Source organism: Gracilinanus agilis, chromosome 5 (genome assembly GCF_016433145.1).
Source record: "Gracilinanus agilis isolate LMUSP501 chromosome 5, AgileGrace, whole genome shotgun sequence".
Classification (NCBI taxonomy): Eukaryota; Metazoa; Chordata; class Mammalia; order Didelphimorphia; family Didelphidae; genus Gracilinanus; species Gracilinanus agilis.
Genome location: NC_058134.1, coordinates 143,097,014 through 143,113,192, shown reverse-complemented (window position 1 = coordinate 143,113,192; position 16,179 = coordinate 143,097,014). Strand labels below are relative to the sequence as shown.

General features: G+C 38.1%; 1 protein-coding gene across 1 annotated transcript in view; it reads right to left on the bottom strand.

Annotated features, from left to right (window-relative positions):
• The window catches only part of TMEM168 (transmembrane protein 168), a 43,658-nt gene extending 27,686 nt beyond the window's left edge, over positions 1-15,972 (bottom strand). Inside the window, exons 1-2 of the mRNA XM_044679040.1 lie at positions 15,202-15,972; positions 6,256-7,510 (exon numbers count right to left, since the gene is read on the bottom strand). Of these exons, the coding sequence (XP_044534975.1) occupies positions 6,256-7,383 (1,128 nt within the window). The 5' untranslated portion in view covers positions 7,384-7,510; positions 15,202-15,972. The remainder of the gene's footprint in view (positions 1-6,255; positions 7,511-15,201) is intronic.
• Positions 15,973-16,179: the final 207 nt, after the last annotated feature.

Sequence of the window (16,179 nt, the reverse complement as noted above, 5' to 3'; positions counted from 1 at the left end):
TATCTCCCTTCTATCAAACATTGGTTAATAGCTCCTTTGTTCTTACAGTAGATAGCAGTGGGCAGCTGTAATAGTTCTAAACTAATTCTAGTCGAAGTAAAAAATTTCCTTCATTTTAGTACCACAAATTTTTAAAGGGTCCAGACTCTAAATTTTCCTTCAGAAAAACCTCATAATCATATAAAACATTAAATATAATTAAATTTCTCCACAATTTACACATTTATAATACACTTTCATTAATTTAATTGGCATTACCAAGTTCCTTGTCAAGCAGCCCCATTTCCAAGATAGAGCATTTTGATATATAGCTAGGACCCACCAAATCCATCTCCACTAAAATCACACTTTCTGCAAGAAGTTTTTTCTGAATCCCCTTTAATATTTAGCTGTCTTTCCTTTGAAATCATTTCCAATTTATGCTGTGTTTCTCATTTGCAATGTTGTTTCATTCATATAAGATTCCTAAGAGCTGGAGCTATTTTTGCTTTTTTGGGGGTTCCCAGCATTTAGCACAGGGACTGGAATAGTAAATACCTGTTGCCTTGACTGGAATTGGAGTTCGTTCAATGTCTCCTCATCCTAAGTGATGCTCAAAGCCTGTAATGTGGCAATCTGAATGGATAGAAGATGTTTCCAATGCCACATTCCCCACATCAGTTAAATTATTAAGACAAAAAATAACTTTTGTCATCAATTTTTGCCTAGAACATTAGGTCCTATAGTTTTTTTGTCTACATAGCTCCTCTCAAACAACACCAATAAAGATGCCAGAGGTCTGGGAAATGGACAATAAGTAAGCATTTACACTTGGGGGGGGGGGGGGGAGAGGTGCTTTCAGAATTGATTGGTTTGGGGAAGAGGGATAAATTTCAGTCCTACTCCACTAAAGATGAGAAATGTGATCTAAAGGAAGATGGCTAACACACTAAGACAATCATCTCTTCTCCCACTGAAGAGTGACTTCTTTCTTATGTAGAATATGTCTCTATCTCCCAACTCCCTCAAGCATTAGGCCTCTTCAAATTCTCCTTTCACATTCCATGGTAAGGGGTCATGACATATGATATTGGATCTTATGTCCCCAGGAGTTCCTTCTGTTTTGTCCTCCCTAAGTACAGGTGATATAAACCATAATCCTGAGACAGATGCTCTTAGTTTTGGAAGTACTCCTGGGAGTTGAAAGCTCCTAAGTCTGGGTACAAATTTCCCAACAGAAGGGACTTCCCAGAGGAGAAGATAACCATTCATAGGATACTCCACACGGCACATGCTAGCCTGCCAAAAATAATGGACCTCTTGTGGTCTGCTCAAACAGTGCAGATAGAGGCACTATGCTGGGCACTGGGGATATAAAGACAGGTAAAAAACAGTCCTGCTTTCAAAGCACTCACAGTTTAATGGAGGAGACAACATGTAAGCAATTATTTATAAGTAGGATGCACACATATACATACTTACACACATATGTAAAAATTGTGGGTAGTCTCAGAAGGAAGATATTAAAATTAAGGAGGACTGGGAAAGGCTTATAGAAGGTCAGACTTTATCTGAGACTTGAAACCAGGAGGAACAGATGAGGGGCATCATTCCAGGCTAACACACAGATGTTAGTCAATGAAAATATAGTCAGGAGATGGAGGGTCTTGTGTGAGGAACAGTAATAATTCCAGTGTCACTGGACAGCACAGAGTATGTGGGGGGGGGGGGGGATGGGGAGAGTAAAGTGTTAAGTAGATTGGAAAAGTAGAAAGGAATCAAGCTATGAAAGACTTTAAAAACCAAACAGAGGATTTCATATTTGATCCTGGAGGCAAAAGGGAGCCACTGGAATTACTGAAAGAGAGAGGGGAGCAGTGGTAACAGTCAGACCTATGCTTCAGGAAGATCAATCTGAGAGCTGAGTGGATGGAATGGAGTGAGGAAAGACTTAGGGGGCAGGGAGAACAATCCACAGTTTATTGAAATAATTTTTGCATGAAGTGCTAAGTGTCTACACCAGGGTGGTGGCAATGTAAAATGTGAGAAGGGGTCAGAAACAAGAAATCAATATTTTGAAGACAGGTTTTGGAGGGGTGGGGAAGGGAGAGGGAAAGGGGAGAGAGACAGACAGAGACAGAGAGGGGGGTGGGAGGGAGAAAGAGAGGGAGATAGTGGGAAAGATATGGGGAAAGATAATGAGGATTCAGTTTTAGACAGACTGAGTTTCAAGATGTGAAATGAAATATGTGTTCAGGAGACCCTATATAAAGTTTTTCCTGTTTTAAGTAGCAACTTCTCTAGGAAAGTACAACAGAAATGATGGGTTACTGTTTCATGTTTTAAGTACTTGTCAATGTGTGCTTATGAATCTTTTTGTGTTTTAAACATTTTTGTGGTGGAAGAGATAAAAAGCAGGTTTATAAAAGACCTATTTTTTACATTGAGTACTTTTTCTAGAAGGCATTCTATAAATCTCTTTTGAGGAAGCCATGGAGATAAGTTATACGTAAGATTTGCTTCGGAGACTTTCCCTAGAGTTCAACTCTAGAATATAAACATAAGAAGCCAAAAATTTCAAGAATAGTCTGATATTCTCTTTTAGAGGTCAGTCTTTCCCAGAATTAAATCTAGTCAGTGTGAGCTCAAAACTGGGGCCCCTTAGTGGAAGAAGGAACCATTCTCATGGATGTTTACATGTCACTGATTTTTTTCTAGGTTTTACTAATGAAACACATCTTGTCATAGTTGACAGGTTGCTACCACAACCTCTGCCCTGGAAATTCTCAATACTCTATTAATGATGCTCCTTCCATCCTAGTTCTCCTAACTCCTCCTCAGATTTCTTCTCTGCTTCTTTTTTCTTCAACCCACAAAGTATACGTGGGCATCCCCCAAGGCTCATTCCACTGGTACTTTTTTATACCTTCTTCTCAATCTTAACAACTTCTTTCACTTCAATTATCTCTTCTACATGAATGAATCAGAAATCTATTTTAACATCTACTTTTTCCCTTATCTCCAAGTCCTATTTTCCAACTGTTAACAGAACATTTTCATATGAATGTCTTGTTGACATCTCAAACTCATATGTCCAAAACCAAACTTTACTCCCCTGAAAACTTCCTAACTTCTCTAAGCTACTATACTATTACTCTTTTAATTACCTAGTCAAATGACCTATCATCTTTGATTCTTAAAACAGTCATCATGTCCTTTTGTTCTACCACCCCATTCCCACTGAGCAACCGAATTCAGGGTTCACTCTCTTACTGTCACTCTTAAAATAGACTCCTCATTGATCTCTTTACTTCCAGCCTTTCCTGTCTTCAATAAATCTTGCACACTGCTGCCAAAAATAACTTTACTAACACATAGGGCTGATTATTTGGCTCTCATGTTCAAAACCCTTCCAGAAACCTCTCCACTGTCGACAGGATAAAATACAAATACCTTATCCTGACATTCAACATCTTACAAAATTTCGCTTCGGCCCCTCTTAACAGACTGAATAATCAGCCAATTTGAACTATTTATTACTCTGTAACCTTATCTTGTTCTCTCATGTTTCTGTGCACTGAACAATGATTTCTCCCCCCAGTCCCCAACCCCAAGGCTTGGAATCAGTTCCCCAACCTTTCCCTGCTAGTAGCTACTCATTCTACCCTTAAACTCTTAGGTCTGTCCTATGCAAACAGTACATTCTAAGTTGTGTAATACAGGCATACTTCATTTTATTGCACTTGACTTTATTGTGCTTTGCAGATATTGCATTTTTTACAAATTGAAGGTTTATGGTAACCTTGTATCAAGAAAGTCTACTGATGCCATTTTTCTAACAGCATGTGCTCACATCATGTCTTTACATTTTGAAAATTCTCACAATATTTCAAACTTTATTATTATTATATATGTTATGGTGATCTATGGTTAATGTTCTGTATGTTGCTATTGTAATTGTTTTGGGGTGCCATAAACCTTGCTTGGTTGATGTTGAATTTAAATGATGAAGTTATAAGATACTGAACTTATTTGATAAACGTGTACATTCTGACTGCTCTCTACTAATCAGCTATTCCCTATTTCTCTCCTTCTTCCTGGGCCTCCCTATTCCATGAGACTCAGCAATATTTTCAAATTAGGCCAAAAAATAATGCTATAATGGTTTATAGGTTCAAGTTAAAAAGGAAGAGCCAATTGATGTGACCAACTTCACTGTTGTCTTGAGAAGGTGCCACAGTTACTCCAACCTTCAGGAACCACCTCCCTGATCAGGCAACAGACATCAACACTGAGCCAAGACCCCACCCCAACTGGTAAAGAGATTACAACTCACTAAAGGCTCAGATGATGGTTAGTATTTTTTAGCAATAAAATATTTTTCAATTAAGGCATGTACATTTTTTAGACATAACATTATTACAATTTAATAAACTACAGTATAGTGTATATATAACTTTTATATCTAGTGGGAAAAGAAAAAATTCATATGACTTGCTTTATTGTAATATTTGCTTTACTGTAGTGGCCTGGAACCAAACCTGCAATATCTCTGAGGCATGCCTATAGTTATTTTTGTACACAATATATATCCCCTATTGGAATCTAAAATCCAAAATTTGAAAAGCACTTAATATATGTTTGTTTAGTTGTTTCTTTAATTAAGGTTAATGTCAAAATGCAAACTAATTGCAAAAGCAAAACTAAAAGAAGGTTTATTTTTTGGTAAAGTTTCTCTTGCATGCAAAAATGAATTTAAAAATATTTCTCTTAATGATAGTAGTCAATTATCCTAGGGTCTATCTGGCAATATTAGACCAACCAGATGGAAGGTCTTTAGGGTTATATTAAGAAAAAATATCTGCACAAAATAATAATTCCTTCAAGAGTATCTATGACATCACTGAAGCAATCTTATATTCTGGCTTGATTTTTCACCACAGCAAATATTTTTGACACATTGCTATGTGTAGCAGCACAGTATAGAAATTTGATATTCTTTTTTCAGTAGTATGTGTTTTTGCCCATGGCATAGTTTGGCACATAGTAGATGCTCAATAAATGCTTGCTGATTGATTAATGCAGCACATAGTAGGCAACCAATGAATTGAAATGAAACATCTCACTTTAGTGAAAAGTAAAGCATGCCTTTGTGGCAATAGGTCAAGCTAAGTGACATTTGCTGTCATGTTACATTAAAGTTAACTGGGAGGGCCTCAGAGAAAAAAAATCACAGTATTTCCCCCATTGAAACTTTTAGAGAAGAATGTGGGAAGAAAAGTCAAGTACACGGCACCTAATCAATGAACAATGTTGCTTGTTGTTTGCTGGGAAAGATGAATTATATTGTCAAGACTGTTCCTTCAATTCCAAGCCTAAAGTTAAGATATAGAAAGTAAAGATCTTTCACTCTACAATTCTTAATTAACTTAGTATATTATTACTACCTGCTTGGAATACTATAACAGCCTTGTAACTACTTCCATAATCTATTCTCCTCTAATCTATCTTTCACATTATTGAGGTACTAATCATAATAATAACTATTTACATAAGAGTATGCAGGGTACATTTACAGACATGATTTCATCTAAGCATCACAATCTAGAGGCAGACAGATATACACTAGCCCATTTTACAAAAGAAACTAGGTCTTATAGAGGTTAAATTGCTTATCAATGATACATATCTGGAAAGTGTCAGAGGCAGAACTGAAGGTCAGATTTCCTGACTGCAACTTTCCTGACTCCTACTCTATCCATTACAATGTAACAGTCCTGACTATTAGGAAACTATATCAAAACCCTTCAAAAGTTTCCTAGCACCTAATTAATAAAGTTCAAGGATAGTAGAATGTTGCGCCAGTTTGTTTTTTCAACCTTATTTTAAACTACTTCCTTCCATGTATATACACCAATCAAACTGGAAAACTTACACCCTACTATCACCTCCAAGTAAACATGAAGTGTTTTTTCTCTCCTTTCTGACTAATAAATTCTCAGCCAACTCAAAAAATCACCTTCAACAGGAAACATTCTTTTACTGCCCCAGTTAGTATCACTAAATATATAACTCTTTTATGTAACTATTATGTATTATTTCATACAATGCCTACTTATGTATTTATGCATAGCTTTCTATTAGGAGGATGGGAATTCTATCATTTTTCATTTTTGTGAGTGATTAATATTTATTATATTGAAACTGCCATTTTTTTCAAATATCATGTTAAAATAATATAATTATGCAAGAGAAAATTGATAAATATTAACTTACCTGCCAGGATACTGCACCCAAAATTGCTGTTGCAAGAAGACTAAAAAAAACTAGTTGCTCTGAAATTAAGCAAAAATGCCGCATTCCTTTAGATGCCATTACTCTATCAAGGCTATTATTATCTGCCCTGTGAGTATAATAAACTTTATGACAGTCATTTAATTTAGTATGGAACCCCCAAAGAGTTATAAGAAAAATAACATGGCAAATCATCCAAAAAATTCCAAAAATGGAAAATCCTGGTATTACAAAGTACCAGAGATAAGGATTCCTAAGCTTGAAAGCTGAAAGAATAAAAAAAGTAAGTTCAATAAAGCCAATGGAAATGACAGAAAATCTTCTACAAATTCTTCCACGATACAAGTAGGGTTTCCACCTTTCAGTAACTGAAAGTCCACTAAAATAGATGTCAAGAAAAGGATCAGTAATTAGACAGATAAAAAAACATGCAAAGGCAATTGGATTCTGAGGAGTTTCCAATGAAGAAAAAAACAGTAAGACGCTAAAAATCACCAAATTTGGAATTGCTAGGAATGACTTCATTCTTAGGTCAATAATCAACATCGCCAAACCTATTACAAGCAAGATAACACTCATAGACTTTTCTACCAGCATAGTAGTACTGGCAATAGCAAATCCAACCAGTTCAAGGAATTCAACTGTGGTCAATAAGGTAGGTCGGTGACGAATACAACCACAAATTCTCTCCACCAAAGCACATAATATCCTTAATACTATGGAAGTCAGGAGCAAATACTTAGTCACTTCTTCTTTGACATCTTTTTTAAAAGGTGTGTTATCTAGGAAACAGAGGAGACCAAGCAAGAATCCAAACCAAAGGTTGGAGAGGCTTAAACTTGCTGCTTCCATTGAAAAATAATAATAAAGAATGCTGGCAATCCCAAGAACAAAAAGGCCAAGTATAAAGATGACCAGAATTAGGGAATCTGCCGTCTTTTCCCATCTTACATAGAGACCTAGACATATTGCTACCAATAGATTGATTCTGGCTAAGTAGCCCAGATATCGAACTGAAGAATGCATGTTCACTTCTCTATTTACTTCCTCCAGTCTTGTCATTGCTGTATAGAGACAATGACTAATACAGTAACGCAGTGATCTACACATGTAAACTGGCAATTAAGGCTCTTTCTCCACACTATAAAAATTGTTTGCACTGCATCCAGGAAATCCAGGGTATCGGCAAGCTGCTACTTTGACATTTCCTCAGATTGAAATCTTATTTCTTGAAGACCTAAAAGAAAAAAAAAAGGATTTGTGTTCATTAAAATTTGTTTTCAAGGCAGTTTTAGCATTATACAAAATAAGGTAACATAAGATGAAATTGTTTCTCTTGCGACATAATTTAGCATGTGTGTACATTTATCAAAAAGGAAATATTATTGAAGGGCATACCCTCGTTTTCCAGTTTTTTGCCACCACAAAGAGCTCGGTTATAAATATTTTTGTACAAGTCTTTTTCCCTATGATCTCTTTTCCCTATGATCCAGCAATGGTATGGCTGGATCAAAGGGCAGGCATTCTTTTATAGCCCTTTGGGCATAGTTCCAAATTAACATCCAGAATGGTTGGATCAGTTCACAATTCCACCAGTAATGCATTAATGTCCCAATTTTGCCACATCCCCTCCAACATTCATTACTCTTCCCTACTGTCATTTTAGCCAATCTGTTAGGTGTGAGGTGGTACCTCAAAGCTGTTTTGATTTGCATTTCTTTAATTATTAGAGATTTAGAACACTTTCTCATGTGCTTATTGATAGTTTTGATTTCTTTATCTAAAAATTGCCTATTCATGTCCCTTGCCCACTTATCAATTGGGGAATGGCTTGATTTTTTTATACAACTGATTTAGCTCCTTGTAAACTGGAGAATGGCTGAACAAATTGTGGTAAATGCTATTGATGCAATACTATTGTGGCTCAAAGGAATAATAAACTGGAGGAATTCCATGTGAACTGGAAAGACCTCCAGGAATTGATGTAGAGTGAAAAGAGCAGAGCCAGAAGAACATTGTACACAGAGACTGATACACTGTGATAAAATTGAATGTAATAGACTTCTGTACCAGCAGCAATGCAATGACCCAGGACAATTCTGAGGGATTTATGGAAAAGATGCTACCCACATCCAGAGGAAGAACTACAGGAGTGGAAACACAGAAGAAAAACAACTGCTTGAACACATGGGTTGATGCGGACATGAATGGGGATGTAGACTCGAAAAGACCACACCAATGCAACTATCAATAATATGGAAATAGGTCTTGATAGATGACACATGTTAAAACCAGTGGAAATTCGAGTTGGCTATGGGGGTGGGGGGAGATAGTGGGGAAGAGGGTGAAGGGGAAAGTAAGAACATGAATCATGTAACCATGGAAAAATTTTCTAAAAAAAAAAGGAAAAATTATTAAATTTATGTTAGTACTCTCTCCTAGCCAAATATTACATCTCCATTTTACAGATGAGAAAATGAGAGGCAGAAATTAAAATACTTGCCCAGAGTAACATAGTTATTAAGTGTGTAATGCTGGATTTGAACTTGGGTCCTCCTAACTTAATCTTGCCACCTTTGTTGACTTTAATAAAATAGTTTTACTTGTATTTAGCTTACTATATTACTGACACCATTAGTAGGGTAAGAGCTGCTCTCATCATACATTTAATATCTGTTACTCCCTAGAACTAACAGTATGTACCTGGAAGTCTTGGCTAAGGTACAATTAATGGCTATGAAGAACAAGGTTTATAACAAAAGATTTATAGGAAAATTCACAAAGAAAGATATCAATAACACTTCCATTTTCACAAATGAGTAAATGTTTTCTGAATGGAAATAGTTTATATTTATAGAAACTCTTTTCAAAATCACTTTACACTGTTTTCATGAAGTCTCAGGTTCTGTGCAATTTTAGACTCTTAAAATAAGATTTTAAATTAACAAAAATACAAAAAAATGGTTTCAATACATTAAGCCTACTCAACCCATAAAGTTGTTCCGTAATTATCTTTACAATTCTGACTTTATTACAACAATATCCTTCAATTATCAAAGCCAGTTTCCAACTTTTCAAAGAACAACTCTATGGCAATGTTTCCAAGATGGCCAAACTAATTTCTATTATAAAACACTTTAATTTTATTTCCAATGATAAAAAATTTTAGCATCTTCATTATTAATTTTTTAATACAAAATTAAATGTTATAATCTGAAATGCCTTGTAAGCTATATCTCAAAATGACTAGTTCTGAACTTAGTGACCAAAAAATAATTTTAATATCTGTTGGATAGCAATTTAAAAAACTTAAGATTATTTCACAGGACAGACTGATGATAAATAAGATAGTTTTTTGGCTTATAGTGACAATAAACCGATAGAAACTACCAGCCAGTTTAAAATTTAAGGGGAAAAAATTTTCCAAGATCTAGCTTGTGATCAGCATATCTGAAATTCTCTAAGATGGACACAAAAAAGAAACAGCAGGTCACCATGTAATTAGCAACCCAGAGTTGGCCATTTGGCTGAGAGAAATGTGCCCACCATGTGACATAATCTGCTAAGCCTAGATTGGTCTCATCTGTCATCTTTGGATGCCAGCTATAAAACATTCATGGAAATGACATACTTGTCCAAGAAGGAATTGCAGATGTCTCTCATAGAATCATTCTTTAGTTACTTTGCTTTTGTATGTCCAATTAAGATTTTAAGAGGCTAAATATTTATCTAAAAGTTGCCATTTTATTTGTTTCAGTAATAAAATGAGTTGAGCTGTTTCCTAAACATACTATTTCAAATAATCCCCTACTTATATGTTGTTTTAATCTTTTTCTTGACAACAAGAAAAGGAAAAAAAGAAAATTTTCTATTTTTCTTTGATTTATAGCAACAAGTATGAGAGGCAGTATGGTACAATGGACAATGCTGTCCTTGGAGTCAATGGCCTATGTTCACATCTAGCTTCACAATCATACTTGCCTATTTCCCTGGGGAAATCACTTAACTACTGAGTGGACCCAGTTAACTAAGATTGTATACTGTATCTCATCATCTTTTGGCCAGATTATTTTAAGAGCTTCCCAATTAGTCTCCCTAACTCCAGACACTCTTCTGCTCTAATTCACTCAAATATATATTCCTAAAGCACAGGCCTAACTATGTCACTCTCTTTCCTCAAGAATCTCCACTGGCTCCCAGTTGCCTCTGGGATAAAATACAAACTTTCTTGCTTGGTATTTAAAGGTCTTTACAATCTGGTTCTGGCCTACCTTTCTCCACACACCCTCTATTGTAGTCAAAACAGACCAGCTGTTCTTCATATAGAATATTCTCTCTAATTATTAACTATTAACTCCACCACATGTAGAATGGACTCCCTCCTCAGTAGTGCCTCACAAAACCCTCAGCTTTTTTCAAAACTTAGCTCAAGTGTCCTCTCCTACCTAAGGGATTTTTCATTTTCCTAATTGTGAATGCTCTCTCTATTCCATCTCCTTCCTATCTCCTCCTCAAGTTTTTTGTTTTTGTTTTTGTTTTGCTTTTTATCCTACTATGTAATTCCTTTATGGCATACAAAGTTTTTGTGTGTTTTTTTTCTCTTCCAATAGAAGTTCCTTAACAATAGACTGGTTTTGTCTTTGCATTTCCAGTGCCTTACATAGTGCCTGGAACATGGTAATGTTTCATAAGTGTTTGTCAAGTGAGTCTATAATAAATAATAGATAATATACCCTGTACATTACACTTGGACCTATTTAATGATATAAAACATAAAGAGAAGTCTCCTGAATGTAAGATAGATCCCATTTCCTGGTGGAAAATTTATGGGAAGACATGGACAAGAACACAGAATGAGAAAGTATTTATGGATCACAATTTGTACCACTAGAGAGAATACTTAATTGAAGTCCTAAAATATCTATTAAACAAACAAAATATTGCATCTATGTCACTCAGTTATTCAATAAACACTTGTCATTTAATATTCTTATCAGTGACATAGATAAAAACATAAACAGTATGGGCAACAAATTTCAGATGATGCCAACCTGGGAGGGATAACTAACACAGTAGGTGAGAGTTTAGGATCCAAAAGGTTCTTAAAGATTAAAGCATGAAATTAATCTAATAAGATGAAATTCATTAGGGATAAATGTAAGGACCTCCACTTAGGTTAAAAAAAAAAATTCAGGGGCAGCTGGGTGGCTCAGTGAATTGAGAGCCAGGCCTAGATATGGGAGGTCCTAGGTCCAAATCTGGTCTCATTCACCTCCCAACTGTGTGACCCTGGGCAAGTCACTAGCTCTCACCACTCTCCTGCCTTAGATCCAATACAAAGCATTGATTCTAAGATGGAAGGTAAAGGTTTTAAAAAAAAAAAGTTCAACTTTACAAGAATAAGAGAGAAGAGAAATGGTTAGAAAGCAGTTCTGAAAAAGATCTATGAGTTTTAGCGAAATGAAAGCCTAATGAGTCAGCACCCAAAATGCTAATGCAGCCTTGGCTGCATTAAGAATGTAGGCATTACTTCCAGAAAGAGAGAGGAGATCCCCACTGTGTGACACTGCTCTCATCAAACTTCATCAGCAATATTGAGTTCAGGTTTGGGCACTATAGTTTAAGAAAGAGAATAATAAGATGGAGAGTGCCTAGAAAAAGGTTAAGCCTATATCATATGATACTGTTTGAGAAACTGGGTGTGTTCAGCCTATAGAAGAGAAGTTGCAGCAGGTACATAATAGTTGTCTTCAAATATAAGGCTGTCACGTAGGAAAGGGATTTGATTTGTTCTGTTTGGCCCCAGAGGGTAGAACAAGGAATAATGTTGGAAACTAAAGAAATGAAACATGCAATCTACCTCCTTCCTGAGAAGTCTGTCTCCTAAGGGAGAGGTGGTAAATTTAGTATAGAGAATATAATGCATATGTTTCAATCCAGACAATATGGCAAAATTCATTTGGCTTTACTATCCCTCCTTCTTACAAGGATTGTCTTTTCCTTTGTTTTTGTGGGGGGGAGGGTAATGTAGGAGGGAGAAAATTAAATTTTTAATTTTTTAAAAGTAAAATACAAGTGAGATTAAAAAGGAAGATAATGAATAAGACACAGAATTCCACTAGGTGGGAGGGAGAAGGACCTAAAAGCCAGTAGATAACAAAAGGATCACAATGAGGCTCTATAAGAAAATGATGTGCAACTCAAAAGAGGAAAGGTTGCTGAGCAAAGGTGACAAAAAGCCAGTATGGAAGTGTCAGCAAAGAACAGAGTATGTCTACTCCTTCCTACAGGTGCAAGTTTTCAGGAACTGCTAGTACTAGAGTGGTGGCTATGGATTCAGTGTCTTCAGGAGGAAGCCAAATTTTCCAATGTTTAAGTAATTAGAGAATGGAAGAAAAAGACTGAGGATGTGAGGAAGCTGTTACAAACATAACTAAATGGTCGTGATGAAAGTCGCATTTTCTTTTTCTCAGTTCTGATTATTTTTTAAGAAAATTACTAGGTGGTGGTTGATTTCATATCTTTCTTCATAGGTCTGCAGTGGTGCGTGTTCAGTCATTCTGATTTCTGAATAAAACGTGCTCAAAAGAAGAGAAAATAAGAGGAAAAAATGAAAAGAAAGATATTTCAAAGGGGCAAACTTAGGTTTAGGTGTCATAAATTTCTAACAATTAGAGCTATCCAAAAGTAGAATGGACTACTTCAAGAGGTGGTGGATTCACCTCCTTGGGAGTTTTTTAAACAGAGGCCAAACAACCATTTGGAAGGTATGTTAACTAGTGGATATTGTTTCTGTCAGTGAGTTGGGCTGGAGGACTGCTGAGGTCACTTACAACCCTCAAATTCCATGACTATGTGTGGTGTATTGGATTAGGTGCAAGAGCTCTAAGCAGAAATCTCAGTTCCTGGGATAAATTCAGCTGAGGATAGGGAGCTGGAAAGGGATGGGAAGAGGGAGGGAGAGAAAAGAGATAATAACCAGACAGAATGGCCTGGGTTTAGGTTGGAAGCTAAGGAAGAAAGAAAGGCTCTGAGAGACTATCCCACTAGAGTATAGTCTTGGGGGGAACACCTTCTCCCCCATAACCTCCAATTTCAGCTGCCAGCAACAACCCACAGTCCTAACCATATAGAGGTCCTAGGATAAAAGACAAAAATTTGTCCTAAGACACTGGTTCTCAGAATGATGTTCACACTCATGAAATCAGTTTAGGGGTCCAAAAGGACAAAATTACTTTTATAATTATATCATATTGTTATCTCTGTTAAAATACTCTTTTTCCCTTTTCCAGCTACATAACTGTGGGAGGCTGGATTTTTCATACTTTTCATATATTCAACCAAAACAACATATTGCAACAGACTAAATGTAGACGCAGCTATGAGAATCCAGCTGTCTTCTATTAAGCCAGAGGAACAAGAGACTTGTAAAAGTAAGTAAACAATGCCACTCTTCTAACGATGTTCTTTGTTTTGGAAAACATAGTTATTTAAAAAAAAACAGCCTATTTGTATCAATTTTTACTTCTAATACAGTAATATAAACAAAAGGTCTATGAGACCAAAAAGTTCTCAAACCCCATTTGAGAACTAGGCAGTGCTTATTCCTAGTTCGTTCCAGGGAGGGAGGCTTCCTCTTTCCCTTTCTGAAGAAACTGAAGAGTTTCTGTCTACTCTTCAAAGCCAAGGCAACTCCCTTCAATAAAAGCTTCCCATCCTAAAAGCCCCTGCATCTTCCTCATCATTAGGTACAAAGTGTTCCAAAGTCCCTGGGGAGAAGGAGGGGGGTTAAGCTAGAAAAAGCTTTTGGGGCAGAGAGGAAGTGAACCAAAGCTCAGCTTGTGTACTATCACCAACATCAGGAAATATTAGGTTCCCTCCCACCCGTTCTTTTTTGGGGGGAGGGGAGCTGGCCCCTCTCAGGTGAAAAGAGTGGCTGCAAAGTCGACTGTTCACGCTGAGGCTGAGAAAAACCCAAAGTTCTCTCCCTTCTTCGGGGACCAGCAGGTCCCACAATAGAAACTTGCGTCGTTCTGTCAATCCTGTACAATAGCACTTTTCTCAGAAGTGTTTCCAATGTTAACTCGATCTTTCAGACGTGGAAACTGAGGCGAAGTGACTGCGCGATCCGGCTCCAGCTCCCCACCCCCTACTGCCTCCCGCCCCGAGGTCTTTCCCAGCGTCTCGCGGCCTCCGCGCGCCAGGGAGTCGGATGTCCCCGGGGCCGGTACTGTGGGCCGAAGCCCTCCACCCTCCGTTAGTGGGAGCGGCCAGGACGCATCGGGCGCAGCCCGGGGGCTTCTGAGGCAGGGCCGAGGGAGGGGCTGCCCGGGACCCCCAGCCGCCGCCTCTTCCTACCTTGTTCTGGGGGGCCCGCCTGCTCCACTCGCCGGGGCCTGGACGTCTTGGCGTTCCAGGGGCTTAAGGAAGTGGGGCCCGATTGAGGCCTACGCCGCGTAGGGCGGGGACCGGGCCCGCAGCGGACAAGGAACTAACATAGACCGGAATGTTGGAAAACTTTCTCCGTTACCAGTGGGGCCACGGCGGCGGCAGCCATGTTCCCGCCGCCGGCTCAGCGGGTGGTACGGAGCGCGGACGGGGTCAAACCGCGTGGCGCCTCCTTTCAGCTCCGGTCCGGATAGCCGCCCCACGCCTGACCCCGATTGCTTTTGCTCGTGCACTGCTCGTCTGTGGCCCGCCCTGCGCGCCCCCCTTGGGTCTGGGGAAAAAGTGGAGGCAGCTTTCCCCCCTCACCCGAGCCGGGTGATTGGGAAGGGACTGCCTCTCGGTTACAAACTAACCGTGTGGAGCAGGCCTCTCAGGGGGGTGGGGGTGGCAGTGGGGGTGGCTCCCTCTGAAGCTGCACCTTCGGGATAAATTACTGTGGGGAAGCCCCGACCTGAGTTCAAATCCTACTTTACTACTTACCAGCTGTGTGACCTTGGTCTTAGTCATTTCACCACCTTATTTCCTCTGTAAATAGAGAGGAGTCGAGCTCCATATCTAAATCTGGGATCCTACAGCAGAACAGCCTCAATCACCAGCAGAACGAATAGGGTTTGTAAGACTTTTTTTTTTTTTTTTTTTTTTTTTTTCCGGTTTGAGATTTAGTGGGCTTGGAGACCCTTCGCATATCAGCCACGGTTCTGATAAGTTAGCTTCTAAAGAGTTTTTGCCTGGAGCCCAGTGATTTTGCCTGTGTGTGTCCGATGGGACTTAAAAATCAAAGTCTTCCTGATTTAGAGGCCGGTTCGCAATCCATTAGGCCAGGCTCCCTCTCCTTCATCTCCTTAATCCAAGTTAATAATTCCTTTATGGCTTTGACCCCATGTCTCCAATGCAGGTTCTCCCTCCTTAACCCCGCCTCCTAGAATCCTCATTCAGTGGCCACTTTCTGCATGAAGCCTTTCCTCATTCCCCTACTTTTCTTCACCAAATTGCCCTGTATCCATTTTGTATAATATTCTTGGTCCGGCCAAGAACAGATCTCAGACACAAACTGAAAATCTCATCAAATATAATTACAACACGAGGCAAGAGTTCCTGGTGTTTAATGAATGTTTGTTGATTGACATAACAGAAGTTTTTGGATGCAACTAAAGCATTCCTTAGGGGAACCCTTATATTTGTAAATGCTTTCATCCATGGAGAGAAAGATCAGATCAGTGAATGAGCTTGCAACTGAAAAAAAAAAACTCGAAAAATGGCAATTAAAAAAATCCCAACTAACCACCAAATTAGAAATTCTGAAAATCAAATATGAGATGAACAAAATTGAACGCAAAAAAACACACTTTGAATTGATAAGTAAAAAGAGGAATTGCTTTTAAAAAAACCTAAAGAAACTGAGCTAGACTAGCTAAAAAAACAAATTGTTGGTATCAAATGAAAGCAAATTTGCAGCAA